General features: G+C 40.2%; 1 protein-coding gene and 1 non-coding gene across 2 annotated transcripts in view; both read right to left on the bottom strand.

The window, feature by feature from the left end:
- The window catches only part of ADAM17 (ADAM metallopeptidase domain 17), a 67,238-nt gene that overhangs the window by 41,347 nt on the left and 6,254 nt on the right, over positions 1-19,637 (bottom strand). Inside the window, exons 2-4 of the mRNA XM_028831980.2 lie at positions 12,259-12,391; positions 5,824-5,954; positions 4,962-5,050 (exon numbers count right to left, since the gene is read on the bottom strand). Coding sequence (XP_028687813.1) covers positions 4,962-5,050; positions 5,824-5,954; positions 12,259-12,391 — 353 coding nt within the window. The remainder of the gene's footprint in view (positions 1-4,961; positions 5,051-5,823; positions 5,955-12,258; positions 12,392-19,637) is intronic.
- Positions 714-817, bottom strand: LOC114672040 (small nucleolar RNA U13). Its single transcript, XR_003722239.1, has one exon. It is a non-coding gene; the product is annotated as a small nucleolar RNA U13 (small nucleolar RNA).

Raw genomic sequence — 19,637 nt, 5'->3', positions numbered from 1 at the left:
TTTGGGAGGTCAAGCGGAAGGATTGCTTACAGCCAGGCATTTGAGACCAGCCTGGCCAACACAGTGAGACCGCATCAAAAATGTGATGCACTTCTACAAAAATTTAACAAATTAGTTGGGTATGGTGGCATGCACCTGTAGTCCCAGCTACACAGGAGGCAGAAGAGAGGGATTGTCTGAGCCCAGGAGGTCAAGGCTGCAGTGAGCTATGATGGCACCACTGCACTTCAGCCTGAATGACCGAGTAAGACTCTGTCATAATTAAAATATTTAATGATGATGTGTTAAAAATAAGATATATATTTTTTCCTGCTCACTTATATTCCTAAGATCTTAGTGCAGATGAACAATGTTTTTACATCAAGGTAAGTGTAAAGAATTATTTTTTTTCGGCCGGGCGCGGTGGCTCAAGCCTGTAATCCCAGCACTTTGGGAGGCTGAGACGGGCGGATCACGAGGTCAGGAGATCAAGAACATCCTGGCTAACCTGGTGAAACCCCGTCTCTACTAAAAAATACAAAAAAACTAGCCGGGCGAGGTGGCAGGCGCCTGTAGTCCCAGCTACTCGGGAGGCTGAGGCAGGAGAATGGCGTAAACCCAGGAGGCGGAGCTTGCAGTGAGCTGAGATCCGGCCACTGCACTGCAGCCTGGGCAACAGAGCGAGACTCCGTCTCAAAAAAAAAAAAAAAAAAAAAAAGAATTATTTTTTTTCACGTCAGACTTGTAACGTGCTAACACTGTAACAAGGTTCTAGGGTGGCACATCTCATACATGTGTGTGAACAGCCAATCACCACACTTATGAACTATAAAAGTATCAAAAAGAATTATAAAGAGTATGAAAATCACCACTGTAAATAACAAATCATTTTTCAATAAAAATTAATTTCATGCAAAAATCCTTCAAGGTATCTGATGAGTATACTTGTAAGTAAACATCTTTGTGTGTGTGTATGTGTGAGATAGGGTCTCGCTCTGTCACCCAGGCTGGAGTGCAGCAGTACAATCTCAGTTCACTGCAGTCTCTGCCTCCAGAATTCAACTGATCCTACCGCCTCAGCATTCTGAGTAGCTGAGACCACAGGCATGTACCACTACGCCCAGCTAATTTCTTTTTTTCTTTTGTGGGGGAGTAGAGACAAGGTCTCCCTATATTGCCTAGGCTGGTCTCAAATCCCTGGACTCAAGCAGTCCACCCGCCTCAGCCTCCCAAAGTGCTTTTGACAGGTGTGAACCACTGTGCCTGGCTAAGTAAATATCTTATAATGAAATATTAGTTATACTCATTTTCATTCTTAGTGAAACAAAGATATGGGTGGAAACAGAATTCCTATTTTTCCAAAAGGAAGTATTTGAAAAAAATGAGTAATCTGGCAGGGCGTGGTGGCTCATGCCTGTAATCCCAGCACTTTGGGAGGCCGAGATGGGTGGATCACGAGGTCAGGAGTTCAAGACCAGCCTAGCCAACACAGTGAAACCCCATCTCTACTAAAAATACAAAAATTAACCGGGCATGGTGGCACACGCCTGTAATCCCAGCTACTCAAGGGACTGAGGCAGGAGAATCGCTTTAACCTGGGATGTGGAGGATGCAGAGAGCTGAGATGGTGCCATTGCACTCCAGTCTGGGTGACAGGGTGATATGCCATCTCAAAAAAAAAAAAAAAAAATTGTAATCTGAGCAAATTTAACTTGGATCCTAAAGACACACATTTTAGCTTAAGAATAAGCTGGCCAGGCACAGTGGCTCACGCCTTTAATCCCAGCATTTTCAGAGGCCGAGGCTGGCAGATCATGAGGTCGGGAGATCGAGACCATTCTGGCCAACAGTGTGAAACCCGTCTCTACCAAAAATACAAAAATTAGCTGGGTATGGTGGCACGCGCCTGTAATCCCAGCTACTTGGGAGGCTGAGGCAGGAGAATGGCTTGAACCCAGGAGGCAAAGACTGCAGTGAGCCGAAATCGCGCCACTGTACTCCAGCCTGGCAACAGAGCGAGATTCAGCCTCAAAAAAAAAAAAAAAAAGGAATAAATTATTCTACGGAAATAAGCAAGCATATGCACTGCAGCAAAAACAATGCTGTGCGTTTACCACACTGCTTTCTTTCTGAGCTCAAATTACGACGATCTTCCTATTCTCCTTTATAGCTGGTCAGAGATAAAGTGTTCTAGAATGTATTGAATGGAAGGTCATTTCCAAGCCTGGCCCTTAATATCCTGTTTAATTTTCTAGCTCTGTTTCCCTTCTGTGAGAACTACAGAGGACATGTGTCCAAAAGTCAAAGCCACAAAGTAGAGGAGAACCACCTAACCCACATCAAGCCACAGGAGAGTAAGAAAAAACCTTGCTTGTGTTAAGCTACTCAGCTATGGGAGTTTATCTGAAGCCCTGGCACAGCCTAGACAGAGCTTCCTACAGTTTCTTCATTTAACTTCCCAGACCACTCCCTATCATCCAGACTATTCCAACTAAATACATGCACCAAAAGGTGTGCCCAAGGCTATTCACTACAATACCTTTTATTTCAAAAATTAGAAACAAAACAGTTGAGGCCAGGCACGGTGGCCCACGCCTGTAATCCCAGCACTTTTGGAGGCTGAGGCTGGCAGATCATAAGGTCAGGAGATCGAGACCATCCTGGCCAACATGGTGAAACCCTGTCTCTGCTAAAAATACAAAAATTAGCCAGGTTTGGTAGCACGTGCCTGTAGTCTCAGATACTCGAGGGACTAAGGCGGGAGAATCACTTGAACCCGGGAGACAGAGGTTGCAGTGAGTGGAGACCATGCCAGTGCATTCCAGTCGAAGTGACAGAGTTATACTCCATCTCAAAAACAAAAAACAAAAAAATTAGCCGGACATGGTGGCACACGCCTGCAGTCCCAGCTACTTGGGAGGCTGAGGCAGGAGAATCGCCTGAACCAGGGAGGCAGGGGTTGTAGTGTGCCAAGATCACACCATTGCACTCCAGCCTGGGTGACAGAGCAAGACTCCATCTCAAAAAAACAAAACAAAAATACCCAAAACAGTTGAGCATGAAGTGGGATTGGTTAAATAAATGTTACAGTGTATCAATGGAGCAACAGGCAGCCTTTATTAAAAACCCTAATTGGCCGGGTACAGTGGCTCACAACTGTAATCCCAGCACTTTTGGAGGCTGAGGCAGGCGATCACAAGGTCAGGAGATCGACACCATCCTGGCCAACATGGTGAAACCCCATCTCTACCAAAAATACAAAACTTAGCTGTGCGTGGTGGTGTGTGTCTGTAATCCCAGCTAATAGGGAGGCTGAGGCAGGAGAATTGCTTGAACCAGGGAGCAGAGGTTGCAGTGACCCAAGATCGTGCCACTGCACTCCAGCCTAGTGACAGGCAAAAAAAAAAAAAAAAAAAAAAGAACCCTAATTTAGGCCGGGAGTGGTGGATCACACCTGCAATCCCAGCACTTTGTGAGGCCAAGACAGGCAAATCACCTGAGGTCGGTAGTTCAAGACCAGCCTGACCAACACGGAGAAACCCCACCTCTACTAAAAATACAAAATAAGCCAGGTATGGTGGAGCATGCCCATAATACCAGCTACTCGGGAGGCTGAGGCAGGACAATCGCTTGAACCCGGGAGGTGGAGGTTGCGCTGAGCTGAGATCGCACCACTGCACTCCAGCCAACAAGAGGGAAACTCCGTCGCAAACAAACAAACAAACAAAAAAAACCAACCTAATTTAGATCTGTATTAACATGAAAAGGTTCATAATCATATCGTTAAACGAAAAATATGTAAAGACAAACTGTACATATTGTATAGTCCTACTGATGCAGGAAAAAATAGTGGGTATACTTATTTGTGTATATACACACAGAAAAAAAATTTGGAAGGATGTCTGTCAAAATGTCAATAGTAGTTATCTGTCCAAGTACAGATAATCTAGTTTCCAAATTTTGCAATGAGCATATATTTTAAAATAAAGGTATTCTTAAAAAATAAATTGATTTGAAAGAACAAACAAATTTAAGACATTCCAGTGATGCTTTGCCTATTCTAGAATGAATGTATTTATAATATTAGTTCCTTTACTTTCCACTAAACTTCTGACTCGTTCTGGTAGGCTAGACTCCTCAAAACATTGACATTAAATAGTTCAAACATTAACAAACTATAACATACTGCAAGTCCATAGGTTTCTTTTTCACAATAATGGATAGTCAAAAGACTAACAGTTGCGTAATTTGGATATAATTAAAATATATAGTATTTATACCTCCAGCAGACTGTTTTACCCCTACTGAGCACTCAAATACACCTGAACATTTCATTTTGACCTATCTTACTCAGTTTTCCCACAGGTGATCCATTTTAGTGACATCACCACCACCACCCAGAGTTTTCTCATTTTTCAAGAAACACAGAATCAACTTCAATTCACAATTATGTAGTAAACGTTGTTTTGTAGACTAGTATCTGACAGACAGATATGTGTCTTAACCAATGCAGCCACCGTGGTCTTGATTTCTACTGCTACTCTTTCAGTGGAAGAGCGACCACAGCCTGATTTTCCTAGCTTCCTCTTTAACTTCTCAGACTATGAACTATCACCTTTGCTTGATCTAGCATTTCCAATGTGTCCAGCAGAAAAACAGAGAAATTGAAAAATAATACTTCACTTTCATTTCTGAGGATGTTTACACTTACTGATTATTTGAGAAAGAATTAAAAAATGAGTCAGGAGGGAAAGTTTTCTCTTCCTATTATCCATCCCAATTATGGTACTTAGAAATACAGGGTATATCATAAGACACCTTCTTAGAGATTATCCTTTTTTAAAAATCTACTTTCCTGGTAAAAGACTTCAAATAAAAAGAGAAAAGAAATAAGTATAATTACTTATTTTATTGCAGAACTAAGCAGCTTTTTGAAAATCAGAGCTATAAGCTACTGAAAAAAAATTCACATATAAATTTACCTCTATGTTATATTCAGCCCCATCTGTGTTGATTCTGATTATAACATCATCATCTCTTATGTGGGCTAGAACCCTAGAGTCAGGTTCACCTTAAGAGAGAAAAAAAAAATTTATTATTTAAAGATACTTACATCAAATAAGAAACTACGCATTACTCTCAATAAAAATTAAATCCTTCAGGGTGGAATTTGCCTAGTACTGTGACAGCTCTGCAAAACAAGAAACAAAGGCCCGAGAAAGAAGCTAGATAATCTCACCTCCTAAGGGGTAGCCTTAAGTTTAGTCACTTGAAACCTATCCCTTTCCCAAAAAAAACAAAACTACTAAGATTTTCTTCTGGAATAATTTTATCTACTTTTAGGTAAAGGAAGAACTAGGAGAGATAGAAAGCATGATTTGGAAGGTACAGGCCTAGGACCTGTACTATTTGTGGATTTCAATGCCATTTGTTTTTTCATTGCAGAAAAAGGTCAAAAAGTAAACCACAATTGCTTGTTTGATAGATTTTTCTCAAATACATAATAGGATCACAAAGTATTTTATCTCCAAGCTTCCCTGTTTAAAATATAAAGAAAGCTTACAGTCACTGATGAAAAGAAAGGTTAAATTCCTATCACTTAAGAGGAATTTAATTTTAATCATTAAACCAGTCAGTTAGTATGACGTTTAGATAATACTCATTTCTTCCTATTAGAATATTTCCACTTCTAAACTTAAATACCTCAAAGAAAACAGTCAAAGAATAGCACTTCTACGATACCCCGTCCCCACTACCCTGCACCAGAAAAGAATATGCAATCAAGTTAGATTTGGAGACCTAACACACCAGACACAGGGGCAAACCAACAAGCTCCATACTAACCAACCACGTGTCCAGTGAAGAAGTCCTGCCATTTCACAGTGTACTCGCTTTCATTTTTACCATCCACCACCACGACCTTGAAATTTTGTGAAAAACGTTCAGTACTTGATGTCAGGTATAATTTAAAATGCCTAAAGAAAAATGCATTCATATTTTACTCTAAGCACACAAATTATAAGTCTCATTTTCATATAATTAAACTTTCTTAAAAAGCCAGAAGCGTTGACATTAATAAGATACTATGCAAGTTACAACTAAAGTCTTATTACGTACTTAGAGCAATATATCTCCTATAAAGACAAACAGACTAATTTATTTAGCTATAAAAACAGCAGACCAAAATAAACTCACACTAGGGAAAACATATTCAAAGAACTTACACATTCATGTCTCCTAGAAAACACTGAAGAATAAAGAAATACACACGACTGAATAGTTAAGTTGGAATCCTGATTATCTAAAAAAAGTATTATTAAAAACTAATCCAATTATACACTATTTATTGAACACCTACTTGGTGTTAGGTACTATGCATCTATTACCTCCACTTCACACAAGTACAAATTGAGGCTTGGAAGCTAATCAACCTACTCAAAGTTACACAGCTAGTAAATGGTGAAACTGGAAAATAAGCCTGGTTTATTTCAAAACCCTGTATTATGCTGTCTCTAACTATCAAGCTGGGTGGACTATGAGAAAATTCTTATTGCTGTGTAAAATTAATAAATGCTGCTTTCTATATTTAAAAGTACTCATGCGGCCTCGCGCAGTGGCTCAGGCCTGTAATCCCAGTCCTTCGGGAGGCCGAGCTGGGCGGATCACGAGGTCAGGAGATTGAGACCATCCTGGCTAACATGGTGAAACCCCATCTCTACTAAAAACACAACAAATTAGCCGGGCGTGGTGGCGGTTGCCTGTAATCCCAGCTACTTGGGAGGCTGAGGCAGGAGAATGGCGTGAACCCAGGAGGTGGAGCTTGCAGTGAGCGGAGATCCTGCCACTGCAAGACTCTGTCGCAAAAAACAAAAAAAGTACTCATACTTTTTTCCTCCTCAAAACCACATATCCCGCAAAACAGTAATCCACAATTACCGTTAGGAAAATAAATATGAGGTATCCAAGACAGAAGTTAGAATATAAACTCCATCAGCACCAGGAGACAGGAAAGAGGGGAAGGGAGGGGAAGGGAGGGGAGGGGAGGGGAGGTATACATTCCAGTTCTTTCGTGGGCTTACTATTCTTTTTGCTTTCTATGAGTTTCAGTCCAGTTCTTTAATTGGCTTACCATTCTTTTTGTTTTCTATGACTTTAGGTCCTTACATGAACTAGGAGTGGTGAGCAAGAGTTTCTCAATTATTATTTATAGCCTTTCAGTGTGTCCATGAACACCAAAGACAAAAAAAGGTATATTATTCATCTCACCCACAGAAACAAATTTTGTCAGCTGTGGTACTGAAAATATATTACTTCCCCATGGGATTGCAAAAGTCTTTAAACTACCGGAAAGAAATCTAGACTGGGACTATCTCCATGGCAACAAATATTTTTAACTTTTTGAGCATAACAAGGTAATTTTAGTTTGCTTGTGGTTTTTTAATGGTCAAAGGGAAAAGACAACAATAGAACATTATTTCATAAATCCTTGGAACATTTTCTTCTGCTATCCTAAAACATATCTTCCCACACATTCTCAGTTATGATTTTTCCCTCCAGTTATGTTGAGAACTTTCAAAAGCATACTTATTATAAATGTCTTATTATTTTGTTTTAAAGCTAAGAGTTGCAATCTTACTTAATGTTCTTTTAATCAATGGAATTGCATTTTTCATTTGCTACATTAAGAATCTGCTCTAAAGATAAAGACCAAGCAATGATAAAATTCATGTTTTTTGATTTTCCATTATTAGCTTTTGAGTTACAAAACTTCCAACAGAATATGTCAAAATTTCTTTTGCTTTATCCTCTCAAAATTATGTGAAGTCATTTTCTTACAAATTTCTTTAACATTTTCTCTTTCTGACTTTCAACTTAAGAATTTACAGTAACTAAAGACCAGCTAACCAGTTTGAATTAACATTATTTTCCTAATCATTTTTAATGATCCATTTAGTCAGGTATATCACTTTCATTTCTTTATCAGTTCTAGACCTCCTCAAATAATCTGAGATGTTTCACTTTTAGGAGAAACATTTAACTTTTTCCAAAAAAATTCAGGCAACATCAAAAAAAGTCTCAAAACAGTATCTGCAGCTTTTTCATTATTTAAAAATAAGATAATTTCTTGTGTTTTTTTTTTTTTGTTTTTTGTTTTTTGAGACGGAGTCTTGCTCTGTCACCCAGGCTGGAGTGCAGTGGCGCAATCTCGGCTCACTGCAAGCTCTACCTCTCAGGTTCACGCCATTCTCCTGCCTCAGCCTTCCAAGTAGCTGCGACTACAGGCGCGTGCTGCCACGCCCAGCTAATTATTTGTATTTTTAGCTATATTATTTGTATTTCACCATGTTAGCCAGGATGGTCCTGACCTCGTGATCCACCCACCTTGGACTCCCAAAGTGCTGGGATTACAGGAATGAGCCATCTCGCCCAGCCTGTAATCAATAATTTCTTGATTTATCTAAATCAATAATTTTCTAAATCAATAATTTATCTAAAATCAATAATGTATTGATTTATAACAAAAAGGAAATGAAACCTGTAAGGCAAATTTTAAACAAGTTTCTTTTTTTCTTAAGTTACTTCAACTCTTCATACAACCTCTCAGTATTTCCAACTTTTCTGAACCTCTAATAGTTACATCCAAATTTAATGCAATGATCTTGGTTTAAATTACTTTGCCTTCCACTGCTATCGAAAAACAGAATCTTCTCATTTACCATCAAGTACTGAGTGGTTTCAGAGTTAACTCAGCCCTGAAACAAACTGATTATTTCAGCTATCTTTGTTTGTTTTTGTTGTTGTTTTAAACTTTAATAACGCAATATGATAGAAAAGAAAGGCTTGGAGTCTGACAAACTTGGCTTAAGTCCTGCCTTCATTTACTCACTGTCTGACCTTGGCCTTAATCTTTGAATCCTAAGTATTTATCTACAAATGGAACTAATATCACCTAATAACTGAATGGTTTTGGGGATTAAAGGAAATAACCTATTTTAAAACACCTGGTATAAAATTCCATAGAGTATTAGACAAATTTCCCATTAAATATTTCGTATGGAAACTTTGTAAAACAAATTACATACTTCCCTGCTTTCTTACACAGAGAAAAGATAACAAGTGGCTACGATTTAATATTTTCTTAAGGAATCAATGTCATCTATCAAATTTGAAAGAGAAATATGTAAGGCTATGAAGTTTTGCCTCTAGAATAGGGATTCTACAGGCCACCTCAAATTCAACTTTAAAAGAAACCCAAAAAGCTAAACTTCGAATTATTTTCATTTTATAGTTTCCTCACTCTTCCTTTGCTCCTACTCATCTCTTGCTATTATATCCACTTCTTCACCAAACTCCCCACCAGTATAGCAGAAATAACACAAGTTTTGGGGTCCAACCTTTGTTCAAATCTTGTATCTGTCATTTACTAGCTGAGTAGTTTTGAGCAAGTTACTAAGCTCTCTAAGCCTTAATTTTGTTTTTTGTTGTTGTTGTTGTTCCTTCAAAAAAGGAATCACTTTTAGAGATAACTTATGTAAAGTGCCAGTAAATTACAGAAAATAAGCACCTGATTAACTGTAGCTATTACCAATCTGCTCAAATTTGGTGTAAGTTGAAAGCTAATAACCAATACTGTAATATTCTGACATAAAATCTAACAGAAAGAAGTCATTAAAAAATAACCTAAGGATAATTACAATAGCTAGCAAAAATTAAAATAATTTGCATTAAAAATTTGCCTAAAATAACCATATGACAATGGACCAATCTCCTTAATATACTAAGCACTGCTACAATTCAGTAGTTAGAAAGACAAATTCAATAGAAAAATAGTCAAAAGATATAAAAAGGCAGTTTACAGAAATATAAATTACTTACAAATATATAAAAAGATGCTCAATGTCACACAAAATGAAAATCAAAACAACTATAAAATACCATCCCCTTTAGAGGGGTGAAAGTTAAAGGCTTATAAACCTAGTATTGGCAAAGATAACAAGAAATAGGTAAACTCATATATTGCTGCTGGAAGAATAAATTGGTCAAATCTCTTTGGGAGGAAAGAGTAATATCAATAAACATAGTATATATATCCTTGACCCAGTAATTCTCCTTCTAGGAATATATCCTATAAAAACACCTCACCAAGGTATACACTTACAAAGATACTCACTAGAGCATTGTTTCTTATATTAAAAAAATCACTTTGGTTAAACACTATCCATCTGTAGTGTATTAGTCAGTATGTTGTTACAGTTCTATGCAACAGGAATATTTATGCAGCTGTTTAAAATGAGGTAAAATATGCTATCTATATCACCTATACACACACACACACACACAGACCTATAGGCAAAAAATATGCATTAAAATATTTTGGGCCGGGCACAGCGGCTCACACCTGTAATCCCAGCACATTGGGAGCCCGAGGCAGGTGGATCACCTGAGGTCAGGAGTTCAAGACCATCCTGGCCAACATGGTGAACTCTCATCTCTACTAAAAATACAAAAATTAGTGGAGCGTGGCGGTGAGCGCCTGTAATCCCAGCTACTAGGGAGGTTGAGGCAGGAGAACCACTTGAACCTGGGAGGCGGAGGCTTCAGTGAGCTGAGATCGTGCCATTGCACTCCAGTCTAGGTGACAAGAGCAAAACTCTGTCTCAATAAATAAATTAATTAATTAAATAAAAAATCTGGAAGTTTACACAGGAAACCCCTCTGGGTCTGAGAAGTGTAACTGAGTTAGAAGTAAAAACTTTGTATATACTCCATGGCTTGTTTTTTAAACCAGATGCACATATTCCTATTATTTTTTTAACACAGTTGAGAAGGCTTGTCCTATATAAAGAATAAAGATGGCCAGGCGCAGTGGCTCATGTCTGTAATCCCAGCACTTTGGGAGGCTGAGATGGTGGATCACTTGAGGTCAGGAGTTCAAGACCAGCCTGGCCAACATGGTAAAACTCCGTCTCTACTAAAAATACAAAAATTACCCAGGCGTGCTGGTGTGCACCTGTAGTCCCAGCTACTTGAGAGGCTGAGGCACAAGAATCACTTGAACCTAGGAGGCAGACATTGCAGGGAGCCAAAATCACACCACTGCACTCCAGCCTGGAAAACAGAGCAAGACTCTCAAAAAAAAAAACACCAATAAAGAATAATTCAGTCAATTTATATTCTCCATGTGTCTGTTTTTTGATACTGAATAAAGCTTCCTAAAGACTTTAAAAAGAGGCCTGCAATTATTTAACATTTCAATGTGCAAAACAACACATGGTATTAAAATCACTCCTGAAACAGAACATACCAATCAATTTATGCTAAGAAGTAAGAAGAACTCAATGTAGAAAGAACATTAAATTTGGGCCAGGCATGTTGGCTCACACCTGTAATCCCAGCACTTTGGGAGGCCAAGATGGAAAGACCACCTGAGTTCAGGAGCTCAAGATCAGCCTGGGCAACAAGGCAAGACCCTGTCTTTAAAAATAAATTAATATGAAGCAGGTTAAAGAATCTTGGAAACTAACTAAAGTAAATAAATAGAACATGAAATTCTAGACCCAGCTTTCTACCAGGCAGTGGAGTCCTGAACAAAATATTTATCTCTTCATACATAAAGATAATATTTAGCACATGGCTGATGGTTCTAAAGTAGCAACAAAAACAAAAGGTTTTATAAGCATTCAATTAATTAAAATTATCTATTAGAATTTGCAAAACATCATTACCATCATTAAGACCTCTGCAACACCTATTTACTTTTTTAAAAATACTCATCAGTATGAACTTTATTTTATTTATTTATTTATTTATTTTTGAGATAGAGTCTCACTCTGTTGCCCAGTCTGGAGTACAGTGGCACCATCTCGGCGCACTGCAGCCTCCACCTCCCCAGTTCAAGCGATTCTCCTGCCTCAGCCTCCCAAGTAGCTGGGATTACAGGCATATGCCACCATGCCTAATTTTTGTACTTTTAGTGGAGACGGGGTTTTGCCATGTTGCCCAGGCTGGTCTCAAACTCCTGAGCTTGAGCAATCCACACGTCTTGGCCCCCCAAAGTGTTCAGATTACAAGCGTGAGCCACTGCACCCAGCCCCAGTATTAATTTTAGAATAAGCATTATACTTCAAAACCACTGTATATATAACAGACTGTAATTATATTAATTACAAATCTTTAAAACATAATTTCCCAAGATTTCAGTAGATACCCTTACTTTTTTGTTTTTGCCAAACCAAGCCCCCAGTGCCCCAACATTATTCCATGAATAATTCAAATTACCTTTTCAAAGCTGAAAAAGTTAGTAGTGTTTCTACATGTGTTGAAGTCTGTAGATCTCTTTTTCTTACCGAATGCTGCTGGATATTAGATAAGGAGAGAATATCGTAGTCTGAGAGCAAAGAATCAAGCTTCTCTGAAATAAAGGTAAAAAAGGTATTAGCATCTAAACCTAATAATCAATTGTAATATTGTTAAAATGAGAGTGCCAGACAATAAATCTTTCCTGATGTAATCCATTAGGAAGTGTCAAGTACAAACTATAAATCATTTTTTATCAACAGAAACTCCACTGCTCTTCCAAAATTAGAAGGATTTTTAGAAAACAAATTGGGTGACTTGATTATCTTTAAAAACTGTTTAAGGCCGGGCGCGGTGGCTCAAGCCTGTAATCCCAGCACTTTGGGAGGCCGAGACGGGCGGATTACGAGGTCAGGAGATCAAGACCATCCTGGTTAACATGGTGAAACCCCGTCTCTACTAAAAAATACAAAAAACTAGCCGGGCGAGGTGGCGGGCGTCTCTAGTCCCAGCTACTCGGGAGGCTGAGACGAGAATGGAGTAAACCCGGGAGGCGGAGCTTGCAGTGAGCTGAGATCCGGCCACTGCACTCCAGCCTGGGCTACAGAGCGAGACTCCGTCTCAAAAAAAAAAAAAAAAAAAAAACTGTTTAAAAATATCTGCACTGATGCTTTCCTTTTCTTTCAACAAATATCACTGCAGACACTATGGTATTCAAAATCCTTCCAGTGGACTTAGAAGGTCCTCAAAATATAGAAACAGCAGCTGAAAATACAAGTTTATTGCTACTAATGTTAAATATGCTCACAAAACCAGTTTTAAAAGAAAGACTCTCACTCATATGTGGAAGCTAAAAAAGTGGATCTCGTGGAGGTACACAGCAGAATGATGGTCACCAGAGGCTAAGAAGGGAAGTGGGAGTGGTGGAGATGAAGAGAAAGTGGTTAGGGTTACAAAAATACAGTTTGATTAATAAGTTCTAATATTTGATAGTACAGTACAGAAATTATAGTTAATAATTTATTGTATACTTCAAAATAGCTAGAAGACTTGTAATATTCCTAACACAGAAAAGATGTTTCAAATGGTGGGTATCCCAATCACCCTGATTTGATCATTACACATTGTATATAGGTAGCAAAATAGGTAGCATGTACCTGAAAAACACATATCAATAAATAAAACAAAAACTCAATGTAACCATACAACTGCCAAGAGACACGCCACCCCTCATTTCCCAAACCCCTTCTTTATCCTCTACCCAATACCCTACCCTCCTACCCTAACTGGCTTCCAGAATGCTAGCAATTAGGCCTTTACCTTCCAGAGGAATATGGAAATCTGGCAATCTCTAATGAAAAACCTAAGATTCTGATATCAAAAGTTTCCTCAAATGAGGCCGTGCCTGGTGGCTCACACCTGTAATCCCAGCACTTTGGGAGGCCAAGGATCACCTGAGGCCAGGAGTTCCAGACCAGCCTAACATGGTGAAACCCTGTCTCTACTAAAAATACAAAATTAGCCAGGCGTGGTGGTGCACACCTGTAATCCCAGTTACTCGAGAGTCTGGGGCAGGAGAATCGCTTGAACCTGCGAGGCAGAGGTTGTAGGGAGCTGAGATTGCGCCACTGCACTCTAGCCTGAGTGACAGAGCAAGACTCCATCTCTGGGAGGCGGGGGAAGGCCGGGCTGGGCGTGGTGGCTCAAGCCTGTAATCCCAGCACTTTAGGAGGCCAAGGCAGGGGGATCACAAGGTCACGAGATAGAGACCATCCTGGCCAACATGGTGAAAACCGGTCTCTACCAAAATACAAAAAATTAGTCGGGCGTGGTGGCACGCACCTGTAGTCCCAGCTACTCAGGAGGCTGAGGCAGGGGAATCGCTTGAACGAGGGAGGCGGAAGTTGCAGTGAGCCGATATCATGCTACTTCACTCCAGCCTGGCGATGGAGCAAGACTCCATCTCAAAAAAATAAAAGGGGCCAAAAAGGGCTATATTTTATTCATTACAACATCCTTGCCTCACAATACTCGGCAAAAACCTTGCACATATCAGCACTCACATGTTCACAAACTGTACGAATTCTCAGTGCTGAAATGCAATATGGTCCTTTAGTTCTTCAACTTCCCTGATACAGGTTGGTACATGAACTCAGTTTCATTCAAGATCATAATCACTCCTACTGACTTAGTAACTTAACCTCAACATTGTAATTTCATTGTCAATAATATAGCCCAGTAGTTCTCATAGTTCCCAAACCAGCAGCATCATCATCACCTGGGAATTTGTTAAAAATGCAAATGCTCAGGTCTCCCCTCAGACCTACTCAAACAGAAATTCGCCCAGTGAGATCCAATAGTCTGTGTTTAACAAGGCTTCCAGGTGATGCTGACACACTCAAGTATGAAAACCACTGAATTGGCTGGGTGCGGTGGTTCACACTTGTAATCCCAGCACTTGCAAGGCCGAGGCGGGTGGATCACCTGAGGTCAGGAGTTCAAGACCAGCCTGGACAACATGGCAAAATCTTGTCTCTACTAAAAATACAAAAATTAGCAGCGTGTGGCAGCAGACGCCTGTAATCCCAGCTACTCAGGAGGCTGAGGCAGGAGAACTGCTTGAACCTGGGAGGTGGAGGCTGCAGTGAGCCGAGATAGCACCACTGCTCTCCAGCCTGGGGAACAAGGCGAGACTCCATCTCAAAAAAGAAAGAAAAAGAAAAAAGAGGCCGGGCGCGGTGGCTCAAGCCTGTAATCCCAGCACTTTGGGAGGCTGAGACGGGCGGATCACAAGGTCAGGAGATCGAGACCATCCTGGCTAACACGGTGAAACCCCGTCTCTACTAAAAAGTACAAAAAACTAGCCGGGCGAGGTGGCGGGCGCCTGTAGTCCCAGCTACTCGGGAGGCTGAGGCAGGAGAATGGCGTAAACCCAGGAGGCGGAGCTTGCAGTGAGCCGAGATCGCGCCACTGCACTCCAGCCTGGGCGACAGAGCGGGACTCCGTCTCAAAAAAAAAAAAAAAAGAAAAAGAAAAAAGAAAACCACTGAACTAAGCTAAAGGAAGGAAACAACTCAAAGTAAAGAAAAAAACTTTAGCCACAAGATGTTCATTATTCAGCCTTGCCTTATTTTCAAGGACAAAAACCAGAATGAAGGTAAATTAGTAACTGTGAAATAGTTGGATGTTGTAACACTTCCAAAGACAGGGAAAAAATATGCAACTATTTTAAATGTCGTTTACAAAAGGTTTTTAAGAACATGGGGCTGAGGGCGGTGGCTCGCGGCTGTAATCCCAGCACTTTGGGAGGCCAAGGTGAGAGAACTGCTTGACCCAAGGAGTTCAAGACCAGCCTGGGCAATATGGTGAGACCCTCATTTCTTCAAAAAGTAAAAATAAAATTAGCCAGGCGTGGTGGCATGTGCTTGTAGTCTCAGCTACTCAGAAGGTTCAGGCAGGAGGATCGCTTGAGCCCAGGAGGTCAAGGCTGCAGTGAGCCAAGATTGCACCACTGCACTCCAGCCTGGGTGACAGAATGAGACCTTGTCTCAAAAAAAAAAAAAAAAAAAGAAAGAAAGAAAGAAAGAACATGGAAAAATACATATGTTATAATGTTAAACATAGATTTCAGAAATACTCATATTGTATGATCTTAACTATGTATAAAAATAGGTCTAGAAAAAATAAGCATAAGACAGTAACATCATTGGTTATTTTAGGTATATTTTCTATAATAAGCACTTTTTAAATGTAGCTTGCTAAAGCACTTTAAAATACTTAACTAATGCATTTCAACTGTAATTTATTCTCTTTTAATAACTGGGTATCTCAAATTGGAGATTCTGAAGCCATTACAAACTACAGTAAAAAGAGTTCTTCCTTTGGAGCCAAACTGTAGCTACGTACTACTGCTATTGTGTTTTCACTAACAAGTAACCTCTCTCGGGTACTCAATATTTTACTGCACTTCACTTCCAAAATTCTAACCATTAGTAATCTCAATTTTTTACAGCCTTTCCAACAGAATTTATATTTCTCCCCATTTCCCAAGAGTTTATCTCTTATCCATATCCAATTCTCTCAATAAACTTAAGCATAAACCACCTGCTTCTTACAGTAGAGTTTATTACAGTTAATACCAGACACTGCCATGCTTGTCTATCTCAGCTCAGTGTCTGGCCATATACTTTTTTTTTTTTTTTTTTTTGAGATGGAGTCTCACTCTGTGGTCAGGCTGGAATGCAGTGGCGTGATCTCAGCTTACTGCAACCTCTGCTTCCTGGGTTCAAGCGAATTCCCCTGTATCAGTCTCCCAAGTAGCTGGGACTACAGGTGCACGCCACCACGCCCAGTTAATTTTTGTATTTTTAGTAGGCACAGGGTTTCACCATGTTGGCCAGGATGGTCTTGATCTCTTGACCTCGTGATCCACCCGCCTCAGCCTCCTAAAGTGCTGGGATTACAGGCGTGAGCCACCGAGTCCAGCCCATATTCTCTCTTTAAAAAACTACAATGGCTGCCCACTTCTCTCTAGAATGAGAGGACCTTCCTTACTTTCTACAAGTTGCCACAGCAATCATCATTTTGTTATCTTTTTTATTTTTTGTCATCTGCTTTTTATTTTTTGTAGTTTTTGCTATTTGTTGTTTTGTTATGTGCTTTTGTTATCTTTTTCATCCTCCTTCCCCTCCTTTCTTGCACACACATTCTACACTTATTTTTTCTCTTTTCCACCAGACTCCATTTACTTGATTATTCAACGAATATTTATTAAGAAGCTCCTACCTTTCAGGCACTAAGGATACAACACAGAGAAAAAGAAATAGATTTCCGGTATTGTGACAGTGAAGGAAAGACCAAAATTATTATAAAGTACATCACAGACCAAGACAGAAGTAGCCGCAGAAAGTTATGCACAGACACAGCAGGAGCATGATCCCTGCCTGCTGAGTCAAAGATGTTTTCCCAGGGAAACAGTTTTGAAGACCAAAAGGATAAAGCAGCACCTCAGAGAAGGAAAAGAAAGGAAAGGCTTTAAGTCAAGGGCATAACATACGGTAAAGTTCACAAAACAATAGAACACAACACTTAAAGAAGTGAAAGCAACTCAATGAGGCCGCAATGCAGAGCAATACAGAGAGAATACGATGAGGTGTGAGGCTGGAGAGTCAGGCACAGGTCAGGTCACGGAGGGCTATGGAAGGAAATCAGGGATTCTGGGTTTTGGATAATGGCAATAGCTGTAAGTTAAAAATTTCATTATGGGCCAGCTGTGGTGGCTCATGCCTGTCATCCCAGCACCTTGGGAGGCCAAGGTGAGCAGATGGCTTGGGCCCATGAGTTCAAGACAACCCTGGGCAACACAGCAAAACCCCGTCTCTACCAAAAACAAAAATAAAATAAAATACAAAAATTAGCCAGGCATGGTGGTGTACACCTGGAGTCCCAGCTGCTCAGGAAGTTGAGATGGGAGGATGGCTTGAGCTCAGGAGGCAGAGGCTGCAGTGAGCTGATATTATGCTACTGCACTCCAGCCTAGGCGACGGGGCCAGATTCTGTCTCAAAATCCAAACAAAAAAAAGAGGGAGAAAGAGAAAGCCGAGGCGGGCGATCACTTGAGGTTAGGAGTTAGAGACCAGCCTGGCCAATGTGGCAAAACCCTGTCTCTGCTAAAAATACAAAATTAGTGGGCATGGTAGCAGGTGCCTATAATCCCAGCTACTTGGGAGGCTGAGGCATGAGAAATCACTTGAACCCAGGAGGTAAAGTTTGCAGTGAGCCGAGATCACGCCACTGCACTCCAACCTGGGTGACACAGTGAGACTCCATCCCAAAGAAAAAGAAAGACATTTCATAATGACTGCAGTGCGGAAAATGCGCTAGAGGGGAAGAAGACTGGAATGTAGGAAATCTGCTGGTAGGCTGCAAAGCAAACCAAGTAGAAACCACTAAAAGACTCCTAGGTTGTGGCTCACTGTGATTTAAAAAGAAAAAAAAACAACAAGTAAGAGAGCGGCTGATATCAGGAGGCAACTGGATGCTGAAAGATTCTGGAGTTTTGAATGACAGAGCCTTGGGAGAAACAGAAATGAAAAAAAAAAGATTCTGGAGTTTCATATTCTATTTTGTTCCTTATATATAGTTGCAATTTCATTGCTCATTTACATAGGACTTCCTTTGTATTAAGTCATCATGTCTGCAGTTGTGTTACTGATGAGCCATATAGTGATTTTCAGCAGGGAGAGTTATCACAAGATTCTTAACACTGGCATCAGTGGTAAAAAGTAGCCAATACTTTGTTCCTTCTAAAGTTTTTCAAAGAAGAATAAAGAGAAAACCAGGCTTTCAGGCCTGTAACAAACTAGCCTTCTGGTTGTAGCTGTGGAGCTGCCTACAGAAGATCCGATAAACCTTCCACTCTCCCACTTCTATCTGAATTGTTTTATCTCTGGGATAAGCTTTTGTGGCCACTGACTTTAATGCACTGACATAAAGTATACCCATATTTTCTTCATTAAGCCCAGAGCTGACATTTTTAAGCTCAAACTAATCGTAAAACTTTAAAAAATTATGTATATGGCAGGGCACAATGGCTCACACCTGAAATCCCAGCACTTTGGGAAGCCAAGACAGGTGGATCACAAGGTTGAGAGTTCAAGACCAGCCTGGCCAACATGGTAAAACCCAGTCTCTACTAAAAATACAAAAATTAGCCAGGCGTGGTGGCAGGCACCTGTAATCCCAGCTACTCAGGAGGTTGAGGCAGGAGACTCACTTGAACCTGGGTGGCAAAGGTTGCAGTGAGTGAGCTGATATCGTGCCACTGCACTCCAGCCTGGGCGACAGTGAAACTCCGTCTCAAAAACAAACAAACAAAAATTATGTATATAATTTTGTGTGTATATCAACACATATACACATATGTATAGCGGTATGTATATAACTGTCCCAAATGTATTTAAGAACAATGTAAATAAAGTGCTACATGAGAAGTGCTATACTGGAAACGTGTGGGGTTTTGTTTTGTTTTTGAGACAGGGTCTCGCTCTGTTACCCAAGCTAGAGTGCAGGGCACAATCACCACTCACTGCAGACTCAACCTCCTGGGCATGAGCAATCCTCCAGGTGGCTGGGACCACAGGCACATGCCACCACACCTGGATAATTTTTGTATCTATTTTTTTGTAGAGACGAGGTCTTGCCATGTTGCCCAGGCTGGTCTCAAACACCCGGGCTCAAGTGATCCTTCCCCCTTAGCTTTCCAAAATGCTGAGATTACAGTTGTGAGCCACTGTGCCCAGCTTGTGGATTTTTTATATCAATTTCTTTTATTTTTGCAGCAAATTGCATTTTCCTAAAAT

Source organism: Macaca mulatta, chromosome 13 (genome assembly GCF_049350105.2).
Source record: "Macaca mulatta isolate MMU2019108-1 chromosome 13, T2T-MMU8v2.0, whole genome shotgun sequence".
Classification (NCBI taxonomy): Eukaryota; Metazoa; Chordata; class Mammalia; order Primates; family Cercopithecidae; genus Macaca; species Macaca mulatta.
This window is presented reverse-complemented; position numbering and strand designations above follow the sequence as displayed.